Consider the following 22,745-nt stretch of genomic DNA (forward strand, 5'->3'; position numbering starts at 1 on the left):
AACTTTACCCAGAAGTCAGCTGGAATCCCTCTTAAGACACGTACGTTTCTAAAGCGAAGACCTAAATGTTACTAACGTTGTTTTATTAGTGTATTTCAAGTCATCGGTAGTAAAATTTCTTCAGGGCGACTATATTTGCCATCCGTTTATTTTATTTGGAAGAACGACTTTTGATAAATGCGAATTGCTTTTAGCGTAAGAACTCTGAATGGTTTCACTTGGTAGTCGTAGCTCCGGCCTCCATCAGTAGATTGTTAGCTGTGCGCTTGTTACTGTGAGCGTCTCCCCTGCCCAGCCAGGGTCACTAGTGGACGCACTGCAGGTGGAGTCATGGAGAAGCTGACCGTGTTCACGGCCTTGCGTCTGTCACCCCTGCTGTTCAGACCCTGAACCGAGGCTATGACAAATTAGCCGACAATATTCATGGTTGCAGCTGCGTCCCAATGACCCCAAGAGTTAGCAGCTGCATTTGTAAAACTACAGGAATTCTTCTTTTCCGTAAAGACTCAATTTTTATTGGTCTGTCGATTTTTCCAGATAGTTTAAACACTGACTGTTTTAAAGCCTTCGTGTTTATTATGACATTCGAAAAGTTTACGAAAATTTAGTTGAAAGTACCTGTATGTTTACCATTAATTACATATTAAGATGAATATTTTAGTCTCTAAATAAGAGAGCTAAGGGAAATGTTACCTTTTCAGTTTCTATGTATCTTAAGGATGAAACTCGATGTTTAATACCGTGTGGGCAGCTCTCTCTGAATGCCAGACATTCGTCTGGTAGCTCTGTGCTTTTCTCGTTGGGGTGTCCCAGAAACAGACGAGGCATGAGGGCGGCGAATGTGCTTGCTGGCGGCGGAATACAGGTCTAAACGTAACTTGTTTTCACGCTTCATCTTTCTTTTTTTCCTTCTCTGTCGCCTGCAGCAGACTGCTGTGCCAGCAATCTCTGTTCTAGATTTGGTATGTTCTTGTTTCTTTCCCTTTGGTCCTTTTTTCCTGTCTTGATTTCTTTTTTTCTTTCAGTGGTGGTGGTTTTATGTTTTCGGTAGACCAGTTCTTAGGGGTGGCCTGGATCAGGACGCGTAGTGTCGTGACCCTCTAGAAGCATGCCTTTGAATGTTTTAGATTTAGTTACTCTTTACCTTTTTCCTTTAAGTGTTGCTATTTGTTTACGGTTTTGACCTTTTCTCAGTTGTAGTCAAAATTGATTGTGTGTTTTTATTAGTCATAAAAACATGAGCAAATGAGAGAAAAATGTCCCATAGAGTAAGTAAATCCATTTCATTGTTGTTACATTAGAAATAGATTTTAGATATTCACCTGTTAGAAACTCAATTGAATTGCTACTGCCATTGTTCGTTAATTAAGCTGTCTGTACCTGTCAGGGGCGTAACTGTCTTTTGGTGGAGTAAGAGAAATTTCCAGTAAACTTTTATTGTGTTTTCTTTAGCATCACATGGATTTTAGTGTAGTTCATTAGCCATGCCAGTCTGTTGTCTGCCCTGTAATACCTGAACTCACATTTTGTATAAATTCACCATGTTCATTCAGTGTCACTGAGTGCCCATTATGCTCACGTACCATATCTGTGTCATCTGCCAGACAATTACATCCTGCCTGATACATTTGCGTTAACTAAGTCAACATTTGTTAGTTGGCTTTTAACGATAGAAGGCCAATATCAGACAACACTTAAAAGAAAAAAATTCTTGAATTCAGGTTTGACTTTAGTGGCCCTTGCAGCAGGCTACAGCCTCCCCTTTAAGATTTAATAAATAGCCTGGCGGCACTGCCACTCCAAAGAGAAACCTCTCTTGAAAACCTCTCCCCGCCCTGATGACCGAAAGGCACATTTTCTGAGCTTTACATCTTGTTTTCATGAGCCGGAGGTTAAACATGTATGTCTCTCTCCCGCCTTTTTTGTGTGTCCGGCATTGATGTAGTAGGAGGTGGACAGTGCTGCTCGCCCAGCCGCTTCTGCGAGGCAGGGCTTCGCTGAGCCGCCTCCCAGGTCCCGGCCAGGCAGCGGCTTTAAGAGACGCACCCGTCTGTAGTCCCGCGAGGTCCTTTGTGCTGCGGAGATTCTGTGGCAGATAATGGTTTTTAAGGATAGGGTCCTACTAACATTTTTATTTCAAAGAAATAGTTGAGTTTTTCTTCCTTTGAGCGCTCATTAGCTTGAGTCTCAGCACTGACTTCAGCCACCCAGCTCTGAGCACGTCTCAGCCTCTGCCCCCAGTTGACACTGGTCGACAGTGTCACCTCCGGCGTTCCTCCCGTGTCAGAGCTGGGTTGTCCCGAGACACACACCCCTCCGGTAGGTGTTCACCCCTCCTGAGAGCGTGGGGGCGCGGCGCGCACACACCGTGCCCGTAGGACCACCCTGCAGTTTTTGGGGTGTTTTCTTAGGCGCTGCTACGGGATCTTCACGGCGATGGGCTGAGTGACACGGCCTTCCCGTGGGGGGCAGCCCGCGGGTTTCCGCCCCTCCACGTGGCCTTGTTGCCTCGGCGCCTGCACCTCCAGGTCTGTGGCCTGTGCTGATGCCAGCGCCACCCGCGTTTACGTTTCCAGTCCAGGCCTGTCCTCCGCTCGGAGTCAGAGCGGGCCGTGTTCACACGAAGGTCCTCGTCCCCCGGCTCCGCCTCCAGCCTTCCCCTTCGTAGTGGGTTCTTACAGTTGCTCAGACTGCAGACCTGACCGTTACGTGACGCCTTTTACTCTCTGTTGAGAAATTCTGCTCTTTCTCAAAATCTGGCCACCTCTGTGCTCCCCTCCCCCCGGCCCGAGCCACCATCGGTGGGGACTTGCTCCCGAATCCCTTGCTTCTGCCTTTCTTCCCCTTACAGGTTGTTCTCAGCAGAGCAGCCCCAGTCACCCTGTACAAACACATCAGGTCCCAGGAGTCCTCAGAACCCTGCGGTGGCCTCGCTGTCACTCAGACAGACGTCCCTAGGCCTTTCGTGGCCTCCACGGTGCTGCCCAGGCCTCACGCCATCCTTCACAGCCACCCTGGGGGGTGGGTGTCGGCCACCACTTCGCGTCACCTGGCTGAGGTCTGAGGGGCAGCCGGTCCTCCCACCTAGTGACAGGTGCTCTAGGTTGCAGCGGCCAGGCCTGGCAAGGTGGCCGGCCGTTGGCCTGACACTCTGTCACGGGCCGGGCACCGCTGTGGGTGGCGTCCTGCCCCACTCTGGAGTTGCTCTCCGAGAACGGGCTCTTCCCAAGGAGGACACCGTCCTCCCGCCTGCCGGCTCAGAAGCTGCAGCGCCGGACGCTGCAGCCAGGCCTCGGAACCGAAGGCCCGTCGAAGCGGGTGGGCCCGCCGGCACTCTGCGTCCGGGGCCTCGGGCTTTCAGCGTGACCGCCTGTCCTGGGCGCTGCGTGAGTGCAAAGGGAGGGTCTTGGGCGGCGTGCCTGCCAGACTCCTCGGGGTCCTCTCAGTGACGCCGTCAGCGAGTGACTCACCGAAGGACCTGGCTAACGTAACGCGTGGTGCAAACTCACAAGCACACAGATCTCAAGGTGCTTTTTTTTTTCAGCCTGAATATAATCTTGTTTGAGGAGTGTGGGCCGCCGGTATAGTGAAGCCTTGGGTCAAGCTCACACGCTGGCTTCAGAGATCCCAGCACGGTTCTTGGTTTACAGTGATTTTCGTCTGGCTGTCTCGATCCATTCTACAGGACTTGTTATTTTATCTGTCAGATCCGTTCCCCCAAATATAATTTCCCACAGACTTCTTTGAGCACATGTAACTTTTCACTCTTGAGCTGTTATTTTAATTAAGAGGTTAAGTTCTTTTTTTCTCTCATTAATACGTTTTTGCGTTTTGGGTGTGTGTGTGTTTAGTAAAGCATCATATCTTTGAAGAACAAAACGATCTGTTTTGAAAACGAAAATACTCTGTGGGACAGCTTACCAAGCAGTGGGAAGAAACGCTGTAATTTCTGGCGCTGGCTCATTCGCCTCACTTGAAAAGCATTTGCCAGTGAACTAAACACAAGAACGCTCCTTGCATACCACTGTCTAGATTTAGAAGAATTAAGTTTTTCAAGAGAAAAATAGCTGTTTATAGGTTTATAAGGTAGTATTCTGTATCTGCAGCTATGAGAATTGTAATTGTCCTGATTTCTTAATATTATACTCGAATTTAAAAGAACTAATTGGATATTTCCATGTATACTGTTTTTCTTGCTCAGAATTTATTTTTAATTAAGTCCAGAAAGCATAACATGATGAAACTAGTTTGTGCGTTATTGGTTAACAGAAAAACCTCTTACGGCGTAAATGCAGTTTTACGTCCTCCCGTAAGTCAGCTTCCTGCAGAGTCTTTAATGTCGCCAGTTGTGGTTTATGTTGTTGGTTTCATTGGGCGCCGTTTCTCACCATCGGTGCTGATGGCGCTGAGCACGTCCCTTGCTGGCAGCGGGCCCCTCACGCGGGTGCGGGTCCGCTCTGCCCCGTCCTCCTGGCGGCCTCTTGGTTCTTCTTAATCAGTAGCACCCGCTCCTGCCACACAGCTGGCCAAAAGCCCCCACCCTGACCTGACGCCCTGCTCAAACCTGGATGGCACTGAAGAGGAAGTCCAATTAATTTGTCTTCTTGAGAAGAGAGTTTTAATTTTCGTCTAAGATGTCTTATTGTTTGCGGCCACGAACAAGTCTAGTGGCACAAGTTAATTTGTCACGTTCCCACCGGATACAGTGTTCCAGAAATCAGCAAGAGCGAAGTTGTTAGATATTTGTTTTTAACAAAATGCACACACAATTCGAATCCCAAACATTTTCTGTTTTTGCACTGGACAGTTTATAGGATAACTGGTAATTCTGAGGGACTTTAGGGGATTCCTGCAGTGGCTAGAAGCTGAGCCTAGATGGCTTCGAGTCACGTTGTGATTTAAAAACGTTTGAACCAGCTCCTCGTGGTGTGGGATGGGACAGTGCTGTGGGTGCTGCCAGAGCCCAGGTCCCTAACCGGACGAAATGCATGGCGAGGGCGCACTTTTCAAAGTCGCCGTCATCTTAGGCTGTCAAAACAATAGTAGCTGTGTCAGATCGAGATGGAAAGAGAGAGCCTGACTCTGAGCTCTGCTGGCCACGTGTGCTTTTAATTCAGAACCCCTTTTTAGAAAAGGCATTTTCAGTCTGTAGTGAGTGCAGAGAGAAATGTGACGGGGATAAAGGAGCTGAAACCCGAACAGAAAATACATCCTGGATTTTTAAAGATCTCAAGTATCTGAATGGTGTGAGGAAAAATGTTAAATTTTGTTTTGTGTTGTTTCAGACAGGCAGACCGTAGATGACAAAAACTAGAAAGCGATCAAGGGATGAGTCTTAGACCAGCCGAAGGACTCTGTGACGTGCGCTTGGCTGGCAGCAGAGTGCGCCGTCTCGGGAGGGAGGCGGCTGCCCCACTGCTGAGTGCTCAGACAGGGCAGAGCTACCGGACAGAGTTAGAGTGAGGTTCTGGCCAACTTCTGGTTCCGGTCCTGCGACTCAGAATTGGGGAGTGTCCCGAGCCGAGCTGGGGTCCAGGACGGGATCCGGAGGAAACTGGCGGCAAAGGGCCAGGGCGGACGAGTGCCGGAAGTTCGGTCCCCAGGAAAGGTGGCACCCGTAGGCCAGAGCTCAGCGTTGCACGTCAGGCCGGCGTCTCGTGCTGCGTGGCGCCCCCACCCAGCGGCCGCTGTCTCCCCGCAGGCTTTTTCTCGACATTCATAGCGGAGACGAGGGGAGAGTGTGGTCGAGGGTGTCCCGCAGCTCCGTCACGTCGGGGTGTCTGTGGGGCGCGTCTGTGGGTCTGCACGAGTTGCGGACGCGCCGTGCTCGGTCACCGCCCGAGCGTGCGGGGTAGATGGTTCTGGGGAGGGGTCGATCTGGAGCCTCATTCTGCCGTCGCGACGCCGTCGCTGTGTGAGTCGTGCCGTGTCCCGCTCCGTGTGTGTGTCCCCGTCTCCGTGCGTGTCCCGCGTCTCGCGCTGCCGGCTCTGCCGGGCGGAGGCTGAGCTGACTTTGCTGTTAGTTGCAGGACGAGGAGCGGCAGCGGCAGCGGCAGCTGGAGGAGATGCAGCGGCGCGAGGCGGAGGACCGCGCCCGGCAGGACGCGGCGCGCGGCCAGCAGCAGGAGGAGGCGCGGGCCAAGCGCGACGCCGAGGAAAAGGTCCTGGTCCTGTGAGGGCGGCGAGGGTCCCACCCACTTAGCCCGGCCGGGCCGGCCGGCGGGCAAAGGGGGCTGAAGCCGGTCCGGTGCTTAAGCTGTGCGAGACGGAACGGGGCCCGGGGCGCCCGGCTTTCGCTGCGGGACCAAGACTCTGGCCCGGTCCGGCCCACACCTGTCCTCCGACTGCCTCCAGCTCCCCTTTGCTCTGTGCTTGTCTCTCTCAAACTGCGAACTCCTCGGGCCGGTCCCCGCAGCCTCTCTGCGCGGGTCTGCGGGCCTGGCCCTGGCCCTCGCTTCGCTGGACGTGGTCCAGCTGTTTCCGTGGCGGGGACCTTTGCTCAGTTACTGTTCAGCTTGCGTGGCAGCTGCGGGAACACCTGGAGCGTAGCGAGACAGTCTGTTGCCACTAGGTGTTTCAGACAGATTACTTACTGAGATCACTCCGTTCCGGTCCATGGTAAAGCGGGCGAATGGCTTATGAAAACATACAGGGAAAAGTACTTGGTCTGTAACGTGGTAGATACTCCGAGTTGTTACTTTGTTTCCATGTGCACGTTCTTTAAGTTCACGGAATCCTTTCCATCGAATTTTAAAATCACAACTCGTTTGACCTGTTCTGAGAACCAGGAGCCGTGTGGTGCTGCCCCCCGGCTCCCCCTCCATGTGCGTGCCGCGCGCCCAGCCCCAGGGGCCTGTCTGGCGCCGACGCCGCTCTGCTCTGCACCTGCTCAGTCACCTGCTCTGTCACCCGCTCAGTTACCTGCTCGGTCACCTCCCTTCTGTGAAGGCGGGAGCTTGAGTGCCTCAGCTTCTGATAGGGAAGATTTAGTTTTTATTAAAAGTTCCTTTTTTTGATAGTCCCATGAACTATGTTAACAGAGTACCCTCCCCACCCCCACAAAAGAAGTTTTAGGAAGCTTTTCATGGTGATAGGATCTATTAGGGTACCTAGTCAAGGGGTATGGTCAGCAGGAACGTGATACATTTACAAGAAAGTGGGGTGAGTAGTGCGAGGACACACAGCTGCACGGAAACCAGCGGTCTCTGCGTTTCGTAGACCTTGGCCTCCCCTGCAGCCCCCCGTGACCTGCAGCGCCAGGAGCTTCCCAAGCCCCTTCCGGTGGGGGTGGTCAGGACCGGGCCGCCCCAGGCGGGACTGAGGGTCTTCCTAAGGAAATCGGATTTCCCGAGTGGAGCCCCTGGAGTTCCCCGCTGTCAGGGTGTCGCATGTTCTCTTCCTGTGCTGTCTCCACTCCGAGCCACCTCAGCCTGCACGGCCCCAGGACGGGCTGCACACAGACCCGCTGCCCTCCCGGGAGCCTGCGCTGCGTGGCGTCCCGGGCCCCACCGAGCCCTGGCCCGTGCGGTCACATGCGGGAGCAGGACACCCCCGGGGAGGGTGGGTCGTGTCTGTGACCTGTGATCGGCTTGCGGTCTCACAACTCGTGATTATGTCAGACACACTTTTTTTCAGTAACTGCTTCTGTAATTGAGTGGTCAATGTAAAAAGAAGTTGAAGAACCTATTTTTTATACAGAAATCCAAAATTGCTGGGTTTGCTTTGTTACAGAAAAACGTTGGGTAGAAAAAGGCTTTCCGGGTCCTGTAATCGTATCTCCTCTCATCCAGCTGAAGAGAACCTTCCGCTTCCCCTGAAATGTTAGCGAACCCCTGCTCTTCCCTAGGCCCCCAGTCCTGGTGGCCCCGCGCCAAAGCCACCGGGGCTATTCCAGATTCGATGCCACACCCCGTGTGGAAAAGGAGAGACATGCTTTTCCTTCGGGATGTCTCAACGTAGAGCGAGAAGACGAAGTGAGAAATTGGGTCCAGGGCCACGATCGGGGCCGGCCTTCGCTTAGACTTTCTCCCCTGAAGGCGAAGCGTCGGCCATTGTGCATTCATTCACTGCGTGCGTGCACGTGCGTGTGCGGACCCGTGTGTGCACGCGTGTGTGTACTGTGGGTGTACATGTGTGTACGAACGCACAAGTGCATGTGCAAGCATGTGTGCTGTGTGTGCGGCCACGTGCATGTGTGTGAACACATGTGCGTACATGCATGTGGGGGTGTGAACACACGAGTGCATTGCACGCATGTGTGCTGTGTGTGCGTGGGTGTGTGCGGACACATGCATGTGTGCTGTGTGCGTGGGTGTGTGCGGACACATGCATGTGTGTGCGTGTGAACGCATGCACATACGTGCATGTGCGTGTGTGTGTGGGCGTGTGTATGCACGCGTGTATGTGTGTACGTGCGTGTGCGCATGTGTGTGTGCACATGGAGGCCGTAGGGGAAAACACAAGCATACAAATTGAAATGGGGACTACAAACTTCTGTCCTGACGCCAGCGAGTCCCCTGAAATCGGTGTCTTTGACTGAATGAGTGTAAAACTCATCGTCCTTCACCGTGTAACACGGCACGTCATTCACATTAGGGCAGACTATTCTGCTTGACCTTTCACCCCTTTCTTATTTACTTTTTTCTCGTGTCCTAAAATTTCTGTCAATCTTTAACAAAACTGTGCTGTTACCTTTTTTAATGTTAAAGTAATTTTAACACTGTCAACTGTAGTTTGTGCAGATATATGTCAGAAAAAAATGTACGTGTCAAATATATTTGCATATCCTGTTGCTCTTGCTCTTAATCCTGGCTCTCAAACTTTCTGTGAGGGAGTTTAAGGCCTGACCTGTGAACTGTGCAGAGTATTTGTTAGATTGTTGCTTTGGGACAACAAGTAATGTTTTTCACAGTCTGTGGTTTCTTCCTAATTTTCCTCTGAGTCACGGGGTGAACCAGGTGACGTAAGCCCGCCCTTCTCGCCCAGGAAGCATGCTCTTCTGAACGTGCGGGGTTCAGTGGGGAGGCTCCCAGGTGTGCGCTTCCGAAAGCGCCCACTCTAGAAAGCCAGTCGTAGCCTGTGTTGGGCTTAGCTTTGTCTATAGACTCAGCGGTACCAGGTAAGTTGATCTCCTACCAAAAGCAGAAGGACAGAGACAGACCCAGAGGGAGCAGCGGAGGACCAACTCTCCCGTGGAGTGGTGGGGTGGGGACAGCGATGCGCGGCCGCTGGAAGGGAGGCCGGGGGCGCCTGAGAGGGCCGCACTCCCGTGCCTCGGAGCCGCCGTGTGTCGGAGCATTGCAGAGCAGCCGGCGTGCGTTCACGAGGCTCAGGAGAGGACCGTTTCCACCACGGCACCTGCTGTGTCCGCACCTTAACGTCCCGTGGATGCGTCCTCAGTGTGGTGACAGGGACTGGGGCACACACTTCTTTTCCTGCCCTGTGCAGGCGGTCGGGTGGCCGTGGTCCCCCCCACGCCTCTTTCTGACCTTTGCGTTTGTCTGTTCCCGCCCGCAGAGGCGACAGGAAGAAGGCTATTACAGCCGCCTGGAGGCCGAGAGGCGCCGGCAGCACGACGAGGCGGAGCGCAGGCTGCTGGCGCCCGAGGAGCCGGGCCTGTGCAGACCCCCGCTTCCGCGGGGCTACGAGCCCGCGCCGCCGCCCCCGCCGCAGCGCACCGCCTCCTACCTGCAGGCGCAGGCCCTGTCCCCCGACTCCCTCTACACCGCCACGTTCGTCGCATACAACGAGGAGGAGGAGGAGGAGGAGGACTGCGGACCAGCAGGTCAGGGTGCGCGCTCTGGCCGAGCCAGTGTCCCGGCTCCGCCCGGAGGCCACCATGCCTGGCCTCCAGTGGCGTCTTTCCCTCCAGCTCATTGGCCACCCTCGGCCACTGCCACCGGTACTGCCCACCAAGCAGGCTGCCCCCTCCCCCCAGCAGGCGGGCCGCTGCCCTGCCCGCCACCCCCAGGTGGAGGCAAAGAGTGGGGTTGCCCGCCCGGCCTGGGCTCCGGCCGGCACCTAGATCTGGGTTTGGTCGCTGGTCTGGCGGGCGGTCCCCCGCAGCTGTCTCCGCTCGTGCTGCCCTCCAGGGCCCCGAGCGCTGCTGCTCGCTCAGGCCCCGCGTCCCGCCCGCCCTCCCGCCCTGGTCCCCCACGCAGCCCTGGTCATGGCCTCGCTCTCTGGTCTTCACGGGGCGCTTCTGTGGTGGGACACGCACCCTTCTCACACACTCTAGTATCTTGGGATAAGTGTCTCTCGTTAACGGTGTCACGGGTGCATGCCCAGTGTCCCTCATGTCACGCAAGTAGACTGTTCTGCGTTGGACGTTGCGGGTAGAGGGCGTGAGGCGACTCTGCTCCCGCGGTTGTCAGAGCTGGTGCCCTGGGGGTTGTGGTGCTGCCTGGAGCCAGCCGCCTCCTGGCAGGGGCCCCGGTCACCGGAGACCGCCCCTGCCCCTTCCCCTGGGGCTTGCGGGGTCCTGCGGTGCTGGCGTCCAGAGGCTGCCGCAGGCCGGTTGGCAGGAATCGGGTCTGAGACAACACAGGGCCATGTTTAAGACAGAACCGTGATGACGAGAACTCGGATTTCAGACTGGTTTTAGCTCTTCAGACGTGGGGTGCTGGCAGCGACGTTCTTGGAGTTAGTGGGGCGGCTCCGGGAGGAGGGGGTTGGCCGTCTGAATCCTGCACGGGGCGCGCCACAGTTCTGGGGGTTAGATGATCAAGAACCCATGTGACTTTGCCTCTTGGTCACAGTGGGTTTTGCCAGTTTCTTTCCACCTGAGTGAGAGTTCAGGATACAATTTTAGGTCGAATCGCTCAGAAGCCAGAAATCCACCCTTTTGGAAAATTTCTGTTATACGTATCTTGACTGGCTTAAGACTTGCAGAATAACTGATTTTTGAGGCAAGATGCCTTTGGTCTCCTTGCATCAAATTCCAAGCTGAACTTTAGATATCTCGTAAATGTCGTGATACGAATGCACGAGGCTCGTTGACGGACTGCGGTGGCTCAGGCCACATGGCCGTGCCGGCTTCCAGTCACGCCAACAACCCTGTCTCCCCTCGCACCTGAAGGCCGCGTGGAGCAGGTTACATCCTGCGTCCGCGCCTCGTTGGGAGACTGCCCCGCTTCGTAACGGATGGGGCTGCTGCACCAAGTCACAGGGCGCTCTGACCTTACTGCCCATCACCGCCCTGCCACCGTCCAGTCCCCATCAGCTCCCTGTCCTGTCGCGAGCACGGGAAAGCGCGATGCTGTTGACGGGACTTGGCTTTCTCGCTGGAAGCCGTACGGATAGAGTCGGCTTATGAATTGAAATGAATAATGTCCGATTTCAACACAGCAGTGTAGTAGAAATATTCTTTACTAAAACTCTTCGAGAATTATTTGAAATGTGTAGTATCAATTCATATAGTGTCAGCTGAAGGTATTTGATATCCCGGTCCTCAAAATTTCGAAAATTTTGAATTGACTTTTCCCAGTGGAAGAAACAAGTTATCATTCTTAAAACAGAGATTAAAAGATACAACATGCCATTTTTAAAAACAAAATGAATTAAATTTTAGCATTAAAATGGAAAGGATTTCACTGTGCACAGAGTTTATCCAGAGGCCTGCTGTGGGTGACGTGGGTTAGAAGCGCGTGCGTTGGCTCTTTCGGTCTTTGCTGAGGGTGATCCCCACACAGTGGCGATGGAGAGCTGGCTGAGCGGGGTGCAGTGCCTGGAGGACTCGGCAGGAAGTGGGCGAGCTCTGTCCCAGACGCGCTTCTGCACAGTAGGTCCTTTTACGTTGAAGCCTGAAATTCACGTTTCTGCAGCTCGCGTGGAAAGGTAACCTCCATGTCGGACGCCGTGCCGATCTGTGGCCTGTTTCCTCCAGTCTGCTCTGCCGTCACTGTCAGCTGAGTGTTCGGAGCGTTTATTGCTCCAGCACGTGTTCGTATTACAAGCCAGAGACTTTTTAAGTGTGAAATTCTCTTTGTCCCGCTGACGTTAGTTACCAGAAGTACGTTAGTACTATTTGAACGCGTTGCGATTTTAATGACGCCTCATTAGTGGCAACATGCGCTTACTTGGATGCGTTTAAACTTTTCGTCTGCATCGTCTCTTCTGCTGTTCCGCACCCTCCGGAGCGGATGGGGCAGGGGCCTCGCCAGCAGGCGGGCCCAGCACGGTCACTCGGCCGGTCACAGGCAGGGCTCCCTCTTCCCTCTTCCCGTGCTGCTTTGGGTCCTTCTGTGATGGCGTCTGACATTTTGTATCTGTGGCACTAGTATCAGTCCCAGAGGTTTCTGGTAGCTCACATATTTAAAAACTTTTATGTGATTAATTATAGCTATTTCGAAAATATTCAGTAGCTGTCGTGGAAAGAACTTCAATCGTGTGGTTACTTCTCAGTCTGTAGGTTACACTTGCTGTTACTGATCTCGTAGAAAAATTCTCAATGTCAGAGTGTCTTGAAAGTTTACCGTCAGCCTTCTGTGGACTTTGCCTCTGACTCCGTGACGATCCCACACTTGGCCGCCCCCGCCGAGGCCTGTGCCGGCTCCCCCCAGCGCGAGGGCGCGCAGCCGTCACACGGCGCCCTGCCAGGGCGCCCACGGGACGACTCAGGTCACTCGGGCGGGACCGCAGGCTGACGCAGTCCCTCCCATGGGACGGGCCGTCTGCAGCCTGCGCAGTGACGAGAGACGCCTCAGGCCCCATGGGCCCTGCATCTTCCGCATGGGTGAAGCGTGGGAAACAACACAAGTACTTTAACTCTGATTTTTCTCTTTTTTTAATGGAAAAGGACCAAACTCTTATACTGGATCTACTGGGACCCTTTTCGGCGCCCATGATGCGTATCGGGATCTGAGAGAGAAACCGCCCAAAAGGTATTTGCGTTTGCGCAGGACAGGCCCCTCCACCGTGAGTCCCTTGTCCTTCCTCAGGCCGTTGTGGGTGAGCTGGGTTCACATTTGAGAGACGTCATTATCGGCTCAGGCTTTTGTCATTGCACAGAATCGTGTGAGCACGTGAGCTTTTTTATTTGTGATGCTCATGTAGTGGCTTCACACGACGATGAGGCCGGCTCAGTAGTTAGACCCTCAGAATCAGTGGGACACCCTGCTGTTTGCTTCCACAAAGAGGGGTGAAAGTTTCCGGGCATCCTGGTGGCCCGCGGGAGGCCAGCCCCAAGGATGCACGAGCGGATCGGTTTGATGGGGGCCACACCTCGGGTTTAGCCAGACACTGCTGGCCGGCGAGCTCCTAGAGTGTGGAAGCTGAAGCGGTCAGGGGACTCCCCGGCGTCCCCCCGCAGCTTCGTACGCAGTCGGGGTGCTCAGAGGTGCCTCTCAGGTCCGTGCAGGGGTCGTTAGAATTCTGCACTTTAAAACCACCTCGTTAGTTAAACTTAACTGTTAAGAATTGCCTGCCGGCTGGAACCGAAGCTACTAAAGGGTTTGACCGTTGGATGTGACTGGAGAAAGTTACCATTAACTTTTAAACTAACGTCGTAAGGAGAACACGTTGCCCTTTTTCTCAGCATTGGTTTAGAAACAGCCCCTGTGATTTTCACGACGAGGAGGGTCGTGGCAGAGTTTGACACAGGCTCTTGCTGAAGCTGCCCTGTAAGTGCCGTTTAGTGTAAACGTGCCTGCTGGTTGACGAGTTCTTTCCGCTTTGACCTTCCCTCTCCTGCAGCCACGACGCGGACCCCCCCCTGAGTTCTGGAGCCCCTGAAAACCTGACGTTCAGAGAGCGCCAGCGTCTCTTCTCACAAGGTCATGACGTGTCTAATAAAGTGAAAGCCTCTCGCAAGTTGATGGAACTGGAAAACGAACTGAACACGAAGTGAGGAGGGAGCGGGCGGCGCGCGGCGTCCCGGCCCCTCCGAGCCCGAAGGAGAGGGGTGCGCTCCCGAGTCACGGAGACTCTGCTGAGACGGTCGGGGTACAGAGATGGTCTGGCTCCAGGAAAGCCTGTTTTCTTTCCCGGAGACTGTCACTGCTATGATTTCAACACTGTCTTAATTTCTTAATTGTCCGACTCACGTGCAGATAGCTTTGTTAGTTTCCTTTTTCGTCTGAGTCGGAAAGGGGACGGGGGGCGGCCAGTAAGAGAGAATGAGCTGTTTCTCCCCCCACCTTACCCAAGGAGCACAAGCAAGTCCCATTTCTGTTCTTTTCCACACACTTTAGCTTGCAGAGAATAGCGAACAGCTTGAATCACCCAGACGATTGTTTGCACTATTTAAGAGCCACTACAGGCAGCGATGCAGGAGACAGGACGCACGGGGACAGGCTGCTTCGGGCTGGTCGCGAGCAGACCCGACACAGCCCTTCCTGTCCTTAGCCACAAAGCAGCTTACACTGCCGCTTCCCGGACGGGGGACGACGCACACCAGAGACGTGGCCCCCCGCCTTCCCTTACAGGCCCACGCCCTTCCAGTCAGTTCTCAGTATCTGATCGAAAAGTTTTTTTCCAACCAGAAAAGTTTTTTTCCAACCAAAAAAGTTTGACGCTTTAAGCTTAGGAAATTTTATTTTTGTAAATTCCAGATTATTGCTATAGTAAATCGTTGGTGATTTCGAAGATGGCAGTTAATGTTGGAAAGTTAGCCAAATGTTTCAGGTATCCACGGAAACCCACAGAAGGGCGTCTAGCCAGGTGGCCTTGCCGTGAACAGGAACGAGAACGTCGGAAAGGCATGCCTTGTTAGTCGGTGGCACTCAGCACAGCTGTTGCTCAGGAATTTTAAGTTTGACGAGATTTACACCTGTGTGCTGTCGGGGACGGCCTTCAGTCACCTCTGGCATCTGTAATCCACACCTGCAAGAACAACTCATGGCAGTTCAAGCTATTTTTTACTCTCACAGAATTATTTAATTTTCCTTTGTCGCATTTAGTTACCGCTGTCGTTTCTTCAGCTATGAATGTGGCCGATGTCGGGGAGACGGACCTCACTCTGCTTTGTAGTGCGTGATGGTGAATCGGTAAATTACTTTGTGATTACGAGCAGCTTTTCTATTTGACAAAACCCTGACGTGGGGTCTAGATGATTTTCCTGTACCACGTTGTTCTCTTACGGACACGCGTGTTAGCACACTTTCAAAGAGGAGAGGCAGGGGCTTCCCAGCCTTAGCAATCACTTTAACAAGAGTTGTATGATAAGTCATTAAGGCGCAGTGTAAATATTTTTCATGCCTGCCACGGCTCCTGTTTGGAAGTGTGCTCCCACCGCCCCCTGAGTGAGAGAGTGAGATGGCTCTGTGCTGATGAAGGATTTGCAGGCTCCTCCAGGTGTCTGGAGGACACTGGCGGCCTCATGGGGACTAAATCCACACTTTTCTTTAAAGAAAATGATGCAGACGAACTACTATTCTGTTAATATATGGGGAAAAATACACATAAGTACATGCAAAGACATGTGAATATCTACGGACAGGGAGAGTCGTGTGTGGTCGTCAGACTCATCGACGAGTGGGTGTGGCCGTCCTCGACGGTCGGTGAAATGTGAATAGCGGACAGGGCTTTTCACAGCTGTGCATTATATGGAAGAAACATCCGAACTGCTGTAGTTTTCCATTTCTACTGTATTTCACTTGCAACCTATTTTTAATAAACTTTATATGTATTTAAGTATATCTGCTTGCTGTTAACGCCTCCGACAGACTGTGTGACGTCGGCCTACCCGCCCCCCCGTGCTCTGTCCCTCCCGCTCGTTAAACACGAACCGAGCCCGTGTCAGGCCGTGTGCTCAGTGTCGGGGATGCTCACCCAGCCCCTGGCCCGACAGTGGTTGCCTAAGCCCAGCCCCAGTCTCCAGAACCACCTCCGCGCACGCGCCGTCCCAGGAGACATTCAGACCGTTTCTCAGTCACGCTGGCCCAGCGGCACCCCTGCCAGGCAGGCACACGGTAATTAGCACAGCGTGCGACACGGCGTCCCGGTGAGAGGCGCTCCAGTGCAGGGGGCCCCGGGGGTGACAGACGTGAGTGGCACCCAGCGGCCCTGCCCTGCCCCGTGCACGTCCTCCCTCTTCGCGACCCTGGTCTGCTTCTGGTCCCCTCTGTCCGGGCCTCCAGGCAGCAGTGCTGGGCCGGGCCTCGGAGGTCCTAGGAGAAGCAGGTGTTCCCATGCGGGGACCACAGTCGCCGCTTCGCGTGTGTCCGGACGCCCAGAAAGGCGCCTGAGGTGTGGGAGGGCAGCACGGAGGGCCCTCTCCGCGCGGCTTCCCCTCGGGCCCGTCGTCGCCCTTGCCCTTGACGGAGTCACGGCAGGCGTCACCTCGTCCACACAGACCGCAGCACGGGCCCGTGGGCGACGCGCCCTCTGCTTCCTGGCACCGGTGGCTCGTCTCAGGCTCACGGCTGTATCTAGAGCACTGCGGGGCACAGCAAAATGCACGTGGGACGACTCACCAAAGGGAAGTGTGCACCAGCAGCGACAGGTTTTGCGTTCTAGCATTCGCCCAGCGTAGTCGAAGAAGTCACGTAGTCCCGAAAGACGCAGCCACCTTCCAGCTGGTAGAGGCACTAATGCACAGTTTGTCAAAGCTGTTACTCAAGGTCCTACGCGATCAGTCGCTGCTGACAGTCGTTCCGAGGATCCCACAGCGGATCTGGGGAGACGGGTACACAGTTTGTGTGCGCACGAAACCAGCGGCGTAGTGTAAGGATGTACAGGCCACTTGCAGGGTTTAATAGAGGGACCCAATTTAAGTCACGGAGATGGCAGACTGTGAGACACGGATGCTGCCCTCCGAGGCAGCTTCCGGCCTGTCCCGCAGGTGGAAGGAAGCCCCCGAGGCAGAGGCTGCTACACTGGATGGGTCCGAGCCCAGAGGCCGGGGTGCATGGGGGGAACGGGGTGGGCGGTGGGGTCGGAGGGTCTTAAACCACCGTACGGAGGTAGCGTTCACGCAGCCTCCTGCGGGGCTGCACAGGGCGTGAGGCACACGGGCCTCTGGTGGCACGTGGAGGGACGGGGCAGGAGGCCTATGCCGGTGCTCAGGGGCGGTGCGCTGGCTCAGCCTGGGGTTGGTGTGACCAAGTTTGAATGACAAGTAGTGGGACGCTCAGGAGACAAGGACAGGGGCAGGTGAGCTGGGCGCAGGTGAGGCGCAGGTGTGAGTCCAGAGGCGCTAACGAGGTCGGCAGGCCAGCCGGGGCGGTCACCGTGTTTCACGCCTTTGGTGCTTTAAGCCTCATTCGCTTCTGCTTTTCTAAAGCTTGTGTTTTACGGTGCGGAAGCGACAGGTGCAGACGGCCTCAATGTAAGTCAGTGACAGTGGTTTCACCTGGGAATTTTTGAAAAGAATATAAGACAATTAAGTGATCTAACAACGACAAAAAAAGACCTGGGTGTCTGGCCATGCCCCCCTGAACGTACCTGATCCCGTCTGATCTCAGAAGCTAAGCAGGGTCGGGCCTGGTTAGTACTTGGATGGGAGACCACCTGGGAAGACCAGGTGCTGTAGGCGTAAAAAATAAAAACTAAGGGATTGTAAGCTGACGAGATCCTTGCAATCCGTGAGGTCAACCAAGGGTTGCCTCACCTAATAAAAACAGAAGAACACCTGGAACACACCTTAACTGTGGCTTCAGAACGTCCTGCCTTGCCAACGTTTTCCACCAGAGCGGGCCTAAAATACAAGAGTGGCGGGTCTGCGTTGAGCAAAATTACGGGTGCTGTTGGGAGAGCACTCCCTGCCACAGGCGGCACGTCCCCAGGTCCCCTCTGCCCAGGGCAGACAGCTGCCCGCCCCGCTCCCGGGCCACTTTTTCCGTCTCCCTCCTCCCTCCTGCCTCCTCCCTCCACCTCCTCCTCCGTCTTTTTCATCGCATGCTTTTGTCCTCAGGTCCTTGTGTCCCCTGTGACCGTGACGGAGACACTGTCCATTTACAGATGAGTGTCCTGCAGGGAAGGCCGGCACAGTCACGCGCAGATTTGAATATTAAAAGGGGACAGGGTCCTCGTCACAGGAGTCCTGTGACTCACTCGGGACTGGAGGCCATGCAGCCATCACGGCTAGCTCCTCCCCCGATGGCGCCGACGCAGAGCCACGCACGGACACGCAGAGCCACGTACGGACACGCAGAGCCACGCACGGACACGCAGAGCCACGTACGGACACGCAGAGCCACGCACNTACTGCGACCTGTCGCCCGGGCTCTCCCACCACCTCACCTTCGCGTGTGCTGAACGGGGACAAGGGGTCAGCGGCACGGACACGCTCTTCCTGGCTCCCGCGCTTTGGCCGCAGGGTCGATTGAGGGGACTCGGTGGGGGCGGCGGCGGGGCCGGGCACCGCGGACCTGGGACGGTGCCGTGGGCGGGACGCCGCGTCGGGGGAAGCGGGAGTGACGCTTCTGAGCGCCGGCCGTGTGGTCGGCGAGGGGAGCTGCGGCCCGCACGGGACGAGGCCGGCCGTGCACAGCCCACAGGACCGCAGAGGGTTTTTCTCCGTCTCGAGGGCGAGGAGAAGCTGTTGGCGAGATATCGAGACGAGAGGGGACACGTGGTTAGAGCCATATTTTGAAAATGTCACTTTGGAGCAAGTCGTGGTACGGGGGACCGGAATGACCACGCAGGGCCCAGTCGGAAGGCTGTTGCAGGGCAGAGCTTCTGGGATGGCAGCGTGCCAAGCAAAAACAGCACATCTGGTAACGACCGCTTAAAATACAGATTTAAAGCCTCCAGAAATTGCCCTCCCAGCGTACATCAAAGGAAGAAGGATCTACTAAAACTCCGTAAAACATGACAGCCTATGGCTCCCTCAAGGAAAGGAAAATGTAATGATGTCTCATTAAAGATAAAATATCAATAAGAAGATAGGAATTATTTTTTAAACCATGATAATCCTTGAGTTGAAAATAACTGAAATGAAAACGTTCTCTCGAGGAGCTAAAGACTAGATGTTGCACAGCGAAAAAAAGCATCAGCAAACTTTAAGAAAGATCGGTAGGTATGACGCAATCTTAAGAACAAAGGAAAATAGAAGGAGAAATGAGTGGAACTTCAGAAAGATGTGAGCAAAGTTTTAAGTGAACCGACGTGTCTGTAATGGGAATACCAGGATACGCGGGGAAAGCGGAAGAGCGTTCGAGGAAATAATTACTCACCTAAACTCCCCAAATGTGCTGGCATTTGCTACACATCAGAGAAGCTTAATGAATTACAAGTAGGATAAATTCAAAGAGATCCACACCGCCACCCGTGATAGTGAAAATAATGAAAGGGAAAAGCAGGAAGAGAAAAACAACTTGTCACATCGACCCAAAAGGACTGTCGGCTGACTTCTCATCAGCAACAATGAAGGTCGTGGGCCGTGGGATGACATCGTCAGATGCTGAGAGAAAAAACTTGTTAACCAAAAATCTCATATCCAGGAAAACTGTCTTTTAAAAACGAAGCAAAATTGAAGGAGTCCCAGATAAAATTTGAGAGAATTCGTTTCTAACTAGCCTTCCTTATAAGAGACACTAAACGAAGTTCTTCAGGCTGAAAGCAAGTGACGCCACGTGGAAATGCAAATCTACAAAGAACGCCAATAAAGATAATTCCGTAATTACAAAAGACCACGCAAATATATATTTTTTCTTTAAACTGATTTAAAAATCAATTGTATGTAACAATGTGTGTATAACTATATTGTTGGACCTGTAACAGATGGAAATGCGCTATGTGTGACCAAAAAAAATAGTACAAAGGAGTTGGATGGGAGCAAAGTTGTAATGGAGTGAAGAGATGACACCAGATAGTAACTTGAATCCACGGCCACGGGACCGAATGAAGACAACAAGAAATGGTGAAAAGGTAAATAAGGCAAATCCTAGAAATATATATTTGTTGTTCTTTCTTCTTTAACGAACATGAAATAGTAATTATAGCAACGTGTTATTGCCTGTGTAACATGTATAGATGTTGTAACATGTAGCAGTAATAACACTAAAGTGGGAAGGGAGAATGTGGCTCTACAGGTAGCATTTCTGTGCCTCCTTGGAACTGTCACTGTGAATGTGGAGTCAACTTCAGGTTCAGACGTACACGGTAGGCCTCTAAGAATCTGCTCACATCAGTGCCTCAGAAAATGGTGAACGATCTGCAAAGGAATGAAAATGCTACAGCAGGAAAGACCCACTGAATGCAAAAGAGAGGACTTAAAAAAGGATACAGGAGCAGAAGAGACTCGAGACACAGAAGGTAAAAAGTTCAGTGTTAGACATGAATTCATGCCAGTAACGTTAAATGTGCATAGATTAAATAACTCGGTCAAAAGGCAGAGATGGTCAGACCAGATGAAAAGTGAGATCCCACTATGTGCTGCCTACAGAGGACGCATTTTAGATTTAAAGATACTAATAGGTTGAAAGTTAAAGGGTGGAAAAAGGTATAACACCATCAACCACAAGAAAATCGAGTGACTATCCTAATATCAGACAAGATAGACTTTAAGACAAAAAAATGTTACTAGAGATGAACACAAACATTTTATAATGATAAAAGAGGCTGTCGGGAAGATACCAAGTTACAAGGATGTGTAGCCAATAACGGGGCCTTAAAATTAGTGAAGCAGAGCTGATGGGATCGAAGGGGGAAAAAGGCGATTCAAAAATAACGGTGGGAGACTTCACCCCGCTTTCAACAATGGGTGAACCAGACAGAAGACCAACAAGGGAAAGGAAGAATTGAACATTTTTAAACTAGCTAGACCCACCAGACAGCTCAGAACACCAGCCAGCAACAGAGCACAGCTGCTCCTCAAGTGCACATCGAACATTCTCCAGATGGACAACACGCTAAGCCGGAGAACAAGCCTGAGTAAATTGACAAGGATATCAAGTATGTTCCCATTAAAATAGAAGGGATTTAGAAATTAGTAAAAAATTTGCAAAATTCACAAATATGTAAAAAATAAGACACACCTAAATGATCAATATATCTAAGAAGAAATCACGGGAGATGCAGAATATTTTGAGATTAATGAAAAATGAAGACACCGCATACCAAAATTTATGGGATGCAGCTAAAGCAGTGCTTTATGGGAAATTTATACAGGTAAACACCTATGTTGAAAAATAAGGTACATCTTATATCAGCAGTCTAACTTTCTATATCAAGACACTGGGTAAAGCAGAGAAAATGGAACCCGAAACTAGTAGAAGGGAACAATAAAGATTAGAGTAGAATAAATGAAATACAGAATAGAAAACTAGAGAAAAATCACAAAACCAAAAGTTGGTTCTTTGAAAACATCAACAAAATCAACAAATCTTTAGCTTGACTGACTAAAAAGAGGGACAACTCAAATTATTAAAATCGAGAATAAAACAGAGGACATTACTTATTACCAACCTTACAGAAATAAAAGGATTATAAGAAAATACTGTGAATGTCGTCGTTGACAAATTGTTGACAAATTAGATGATCTAGATGAAATTCCTATAAAGGTACAAACTACCAAAACCGATTCAAAAACAAGTAGAAAATTTGCACGGAACTACAATGAGTAAAGAGATTAAATGGTCATCAAAGGTCTCACACAGTAAAGTCCAGTCCCAGATGGCTTCACTGGTGAATTCTACCGAATACTTAGGAATTAACACCCGCCCTCCTCAAAGTCTTCCAAAAATAGAAGGGGAGGGACCACTTTCTATTCCAGGAGACCAGTATTACCCTGGTACCAAACCACACAAAACATCCCAAGAAAAAAACCACAGAGCAATGTCTCGTGAATAAAGATGCAAAAAATTTCAACAAAATAATGGCAGACAATCCAGCAACACATAAAAAGATTATACGTCATGACTAAGTGGAATTTATCACAGAAACGCAAAGTTGGTCTAGCATTTAAAAAGCGGTTAATATATCATTTTAGTAGAATGAAGGACAGCATCCCCATGGTCATTTCAAAAGACCAGAAAAAGCGTTTGACAAAATTCAACTCCCCTTCATGACGACAACAGTGAACCCACTAGGAATGCAGTGTCCTCTCTCAACCCGATAGAGGGCATCAGCGACACCCCCACAGCTGGCGTCGGGCGGGGAGGGGAGCGCACCAAACACGTCCATTCTCAGCGCTTCGTTGGGCATCGTCCGGGAAGTGCTCGTCAGGGGGACAGGCACAGCCGCGGGAAGAGGACACGGCTGCCGGAAAGAAGCGGGCGCGTCTCTGTCTGCAGGCGACGCGACCTGATGCACGCGCGCGCGGCAGCACAGTGGAAAGATACTGGATCAATATGCGAACTCCAACCGCGTTTCTATTCTGTAGCAGGGAACAAACCAAACATGAAATTCAGAGAAACAGTTCCGCTCCCAACATCTTCTAAGTTAACAAAACGCTTTGGGAGAAATGTAACAGCGAAGTGCGACTCTTAGGCTTGAAACTAGACCACGTCCTCGCCATCGGGAAGTGGGGTCAAAGCGCAGCGAGATGCCGCCTCTCACCTGCGAGGAGGACGCGTGATGGCGGGTGTCGGCTCGGGTGTGGAGAAAGTGGGTGCCACACACTGCGGGTGGGACCGCGAAGCCCATCCGAGTGCCGAGCGGAGTCACTCCCCTCGGCCTCGCCGGCGGGAGGGCGAGTGCGCGCGGGAGGAGGGCGAGGGCGCGCGCGGGAGGAGGGCGAGGGCGCGCGCGGGAGGAGGGCGAGGGCGCGCGCGGGAGGAGGGCGAGGGCGCGCGGGAGGAGGGCGAGGGCGCGCGCGGGAGGAGGGCGAGGGCGCGCGCGGGAGGAGGGCGAGGGCGCGCGCG

The 22,745-nt window shown here is 52.7% G+C and overlaps 1 protein-coding gene and 1 non-coding gene across 19 annotated transcripts in view; both read left to right on the forward strand.

Moving 5' to 3' along the window:
- Window positions 1-15,633, forward strand: part of AFDN (afadin, adherens junction formation factor) — an 81,762-nt gene extending 66,129 nt beyond the window's left edge. For 14 of the 18 annotated variants that reach the window (XM_039881635.1, XM_039881636.1, XM_039881663.1 and 11 more), the window contains 4 exons: window positions 6,024-6,161; window positions 9,517-9,784; window positions 12,797-12,881; window positions 13,693-15,633. In XM_039881635.1, the coding sequence (XP_039737569.1) occupies window positions 6,024-6,161; window positions 9,517-9,784; window positions 12,797-12,881; window positions 13,693-13,846 (645 nt within the window). In that variant the 3' untranslated portion in view covers window positions 13,847-15,633. The remainder of the gene's footprint in view (window positions 1-6,023; window positions 6,162-9,516; window positions 9,785-12,796; window positions 12,882-13,692) is intronic. The other 4 variants (XM_039881645.1, XM_039881698.1, XM_039881746.1 and 1 more) reach the window with 2 other exon arrangements.
- Window positions 15,634-17,354: 1,721 nt separating this feature from the next.
- Window positions 17,355-17,473, forward strand: LOC120618325 (5S ribosomal RNA). Its single transcript, XR_005657219.1, has one exon. It is a non-coding gene; the product is annotated as a 5S ribosomal RNA (ribosomal RNA).
- The last annotated feature ends 5,272 nt before the right edge of the window (window positions 17,474-22,745 follow it).

The sequence above is a fragment of the Pteropus medius genome, unplaced genomic scaffold (genome assembly GCF_902729225.1).
Source record: "Pteropus medius unplaced genomic scaffold, Ma_sr-lr_union100, whole genome shotgun sequence".
Classification (NCBI taxonomy): Eukaryota; Metazoa; Chordata; class Mammalia; order Chiroptera; family Pteropodidae; genus Pteropus; species Pteropus medius.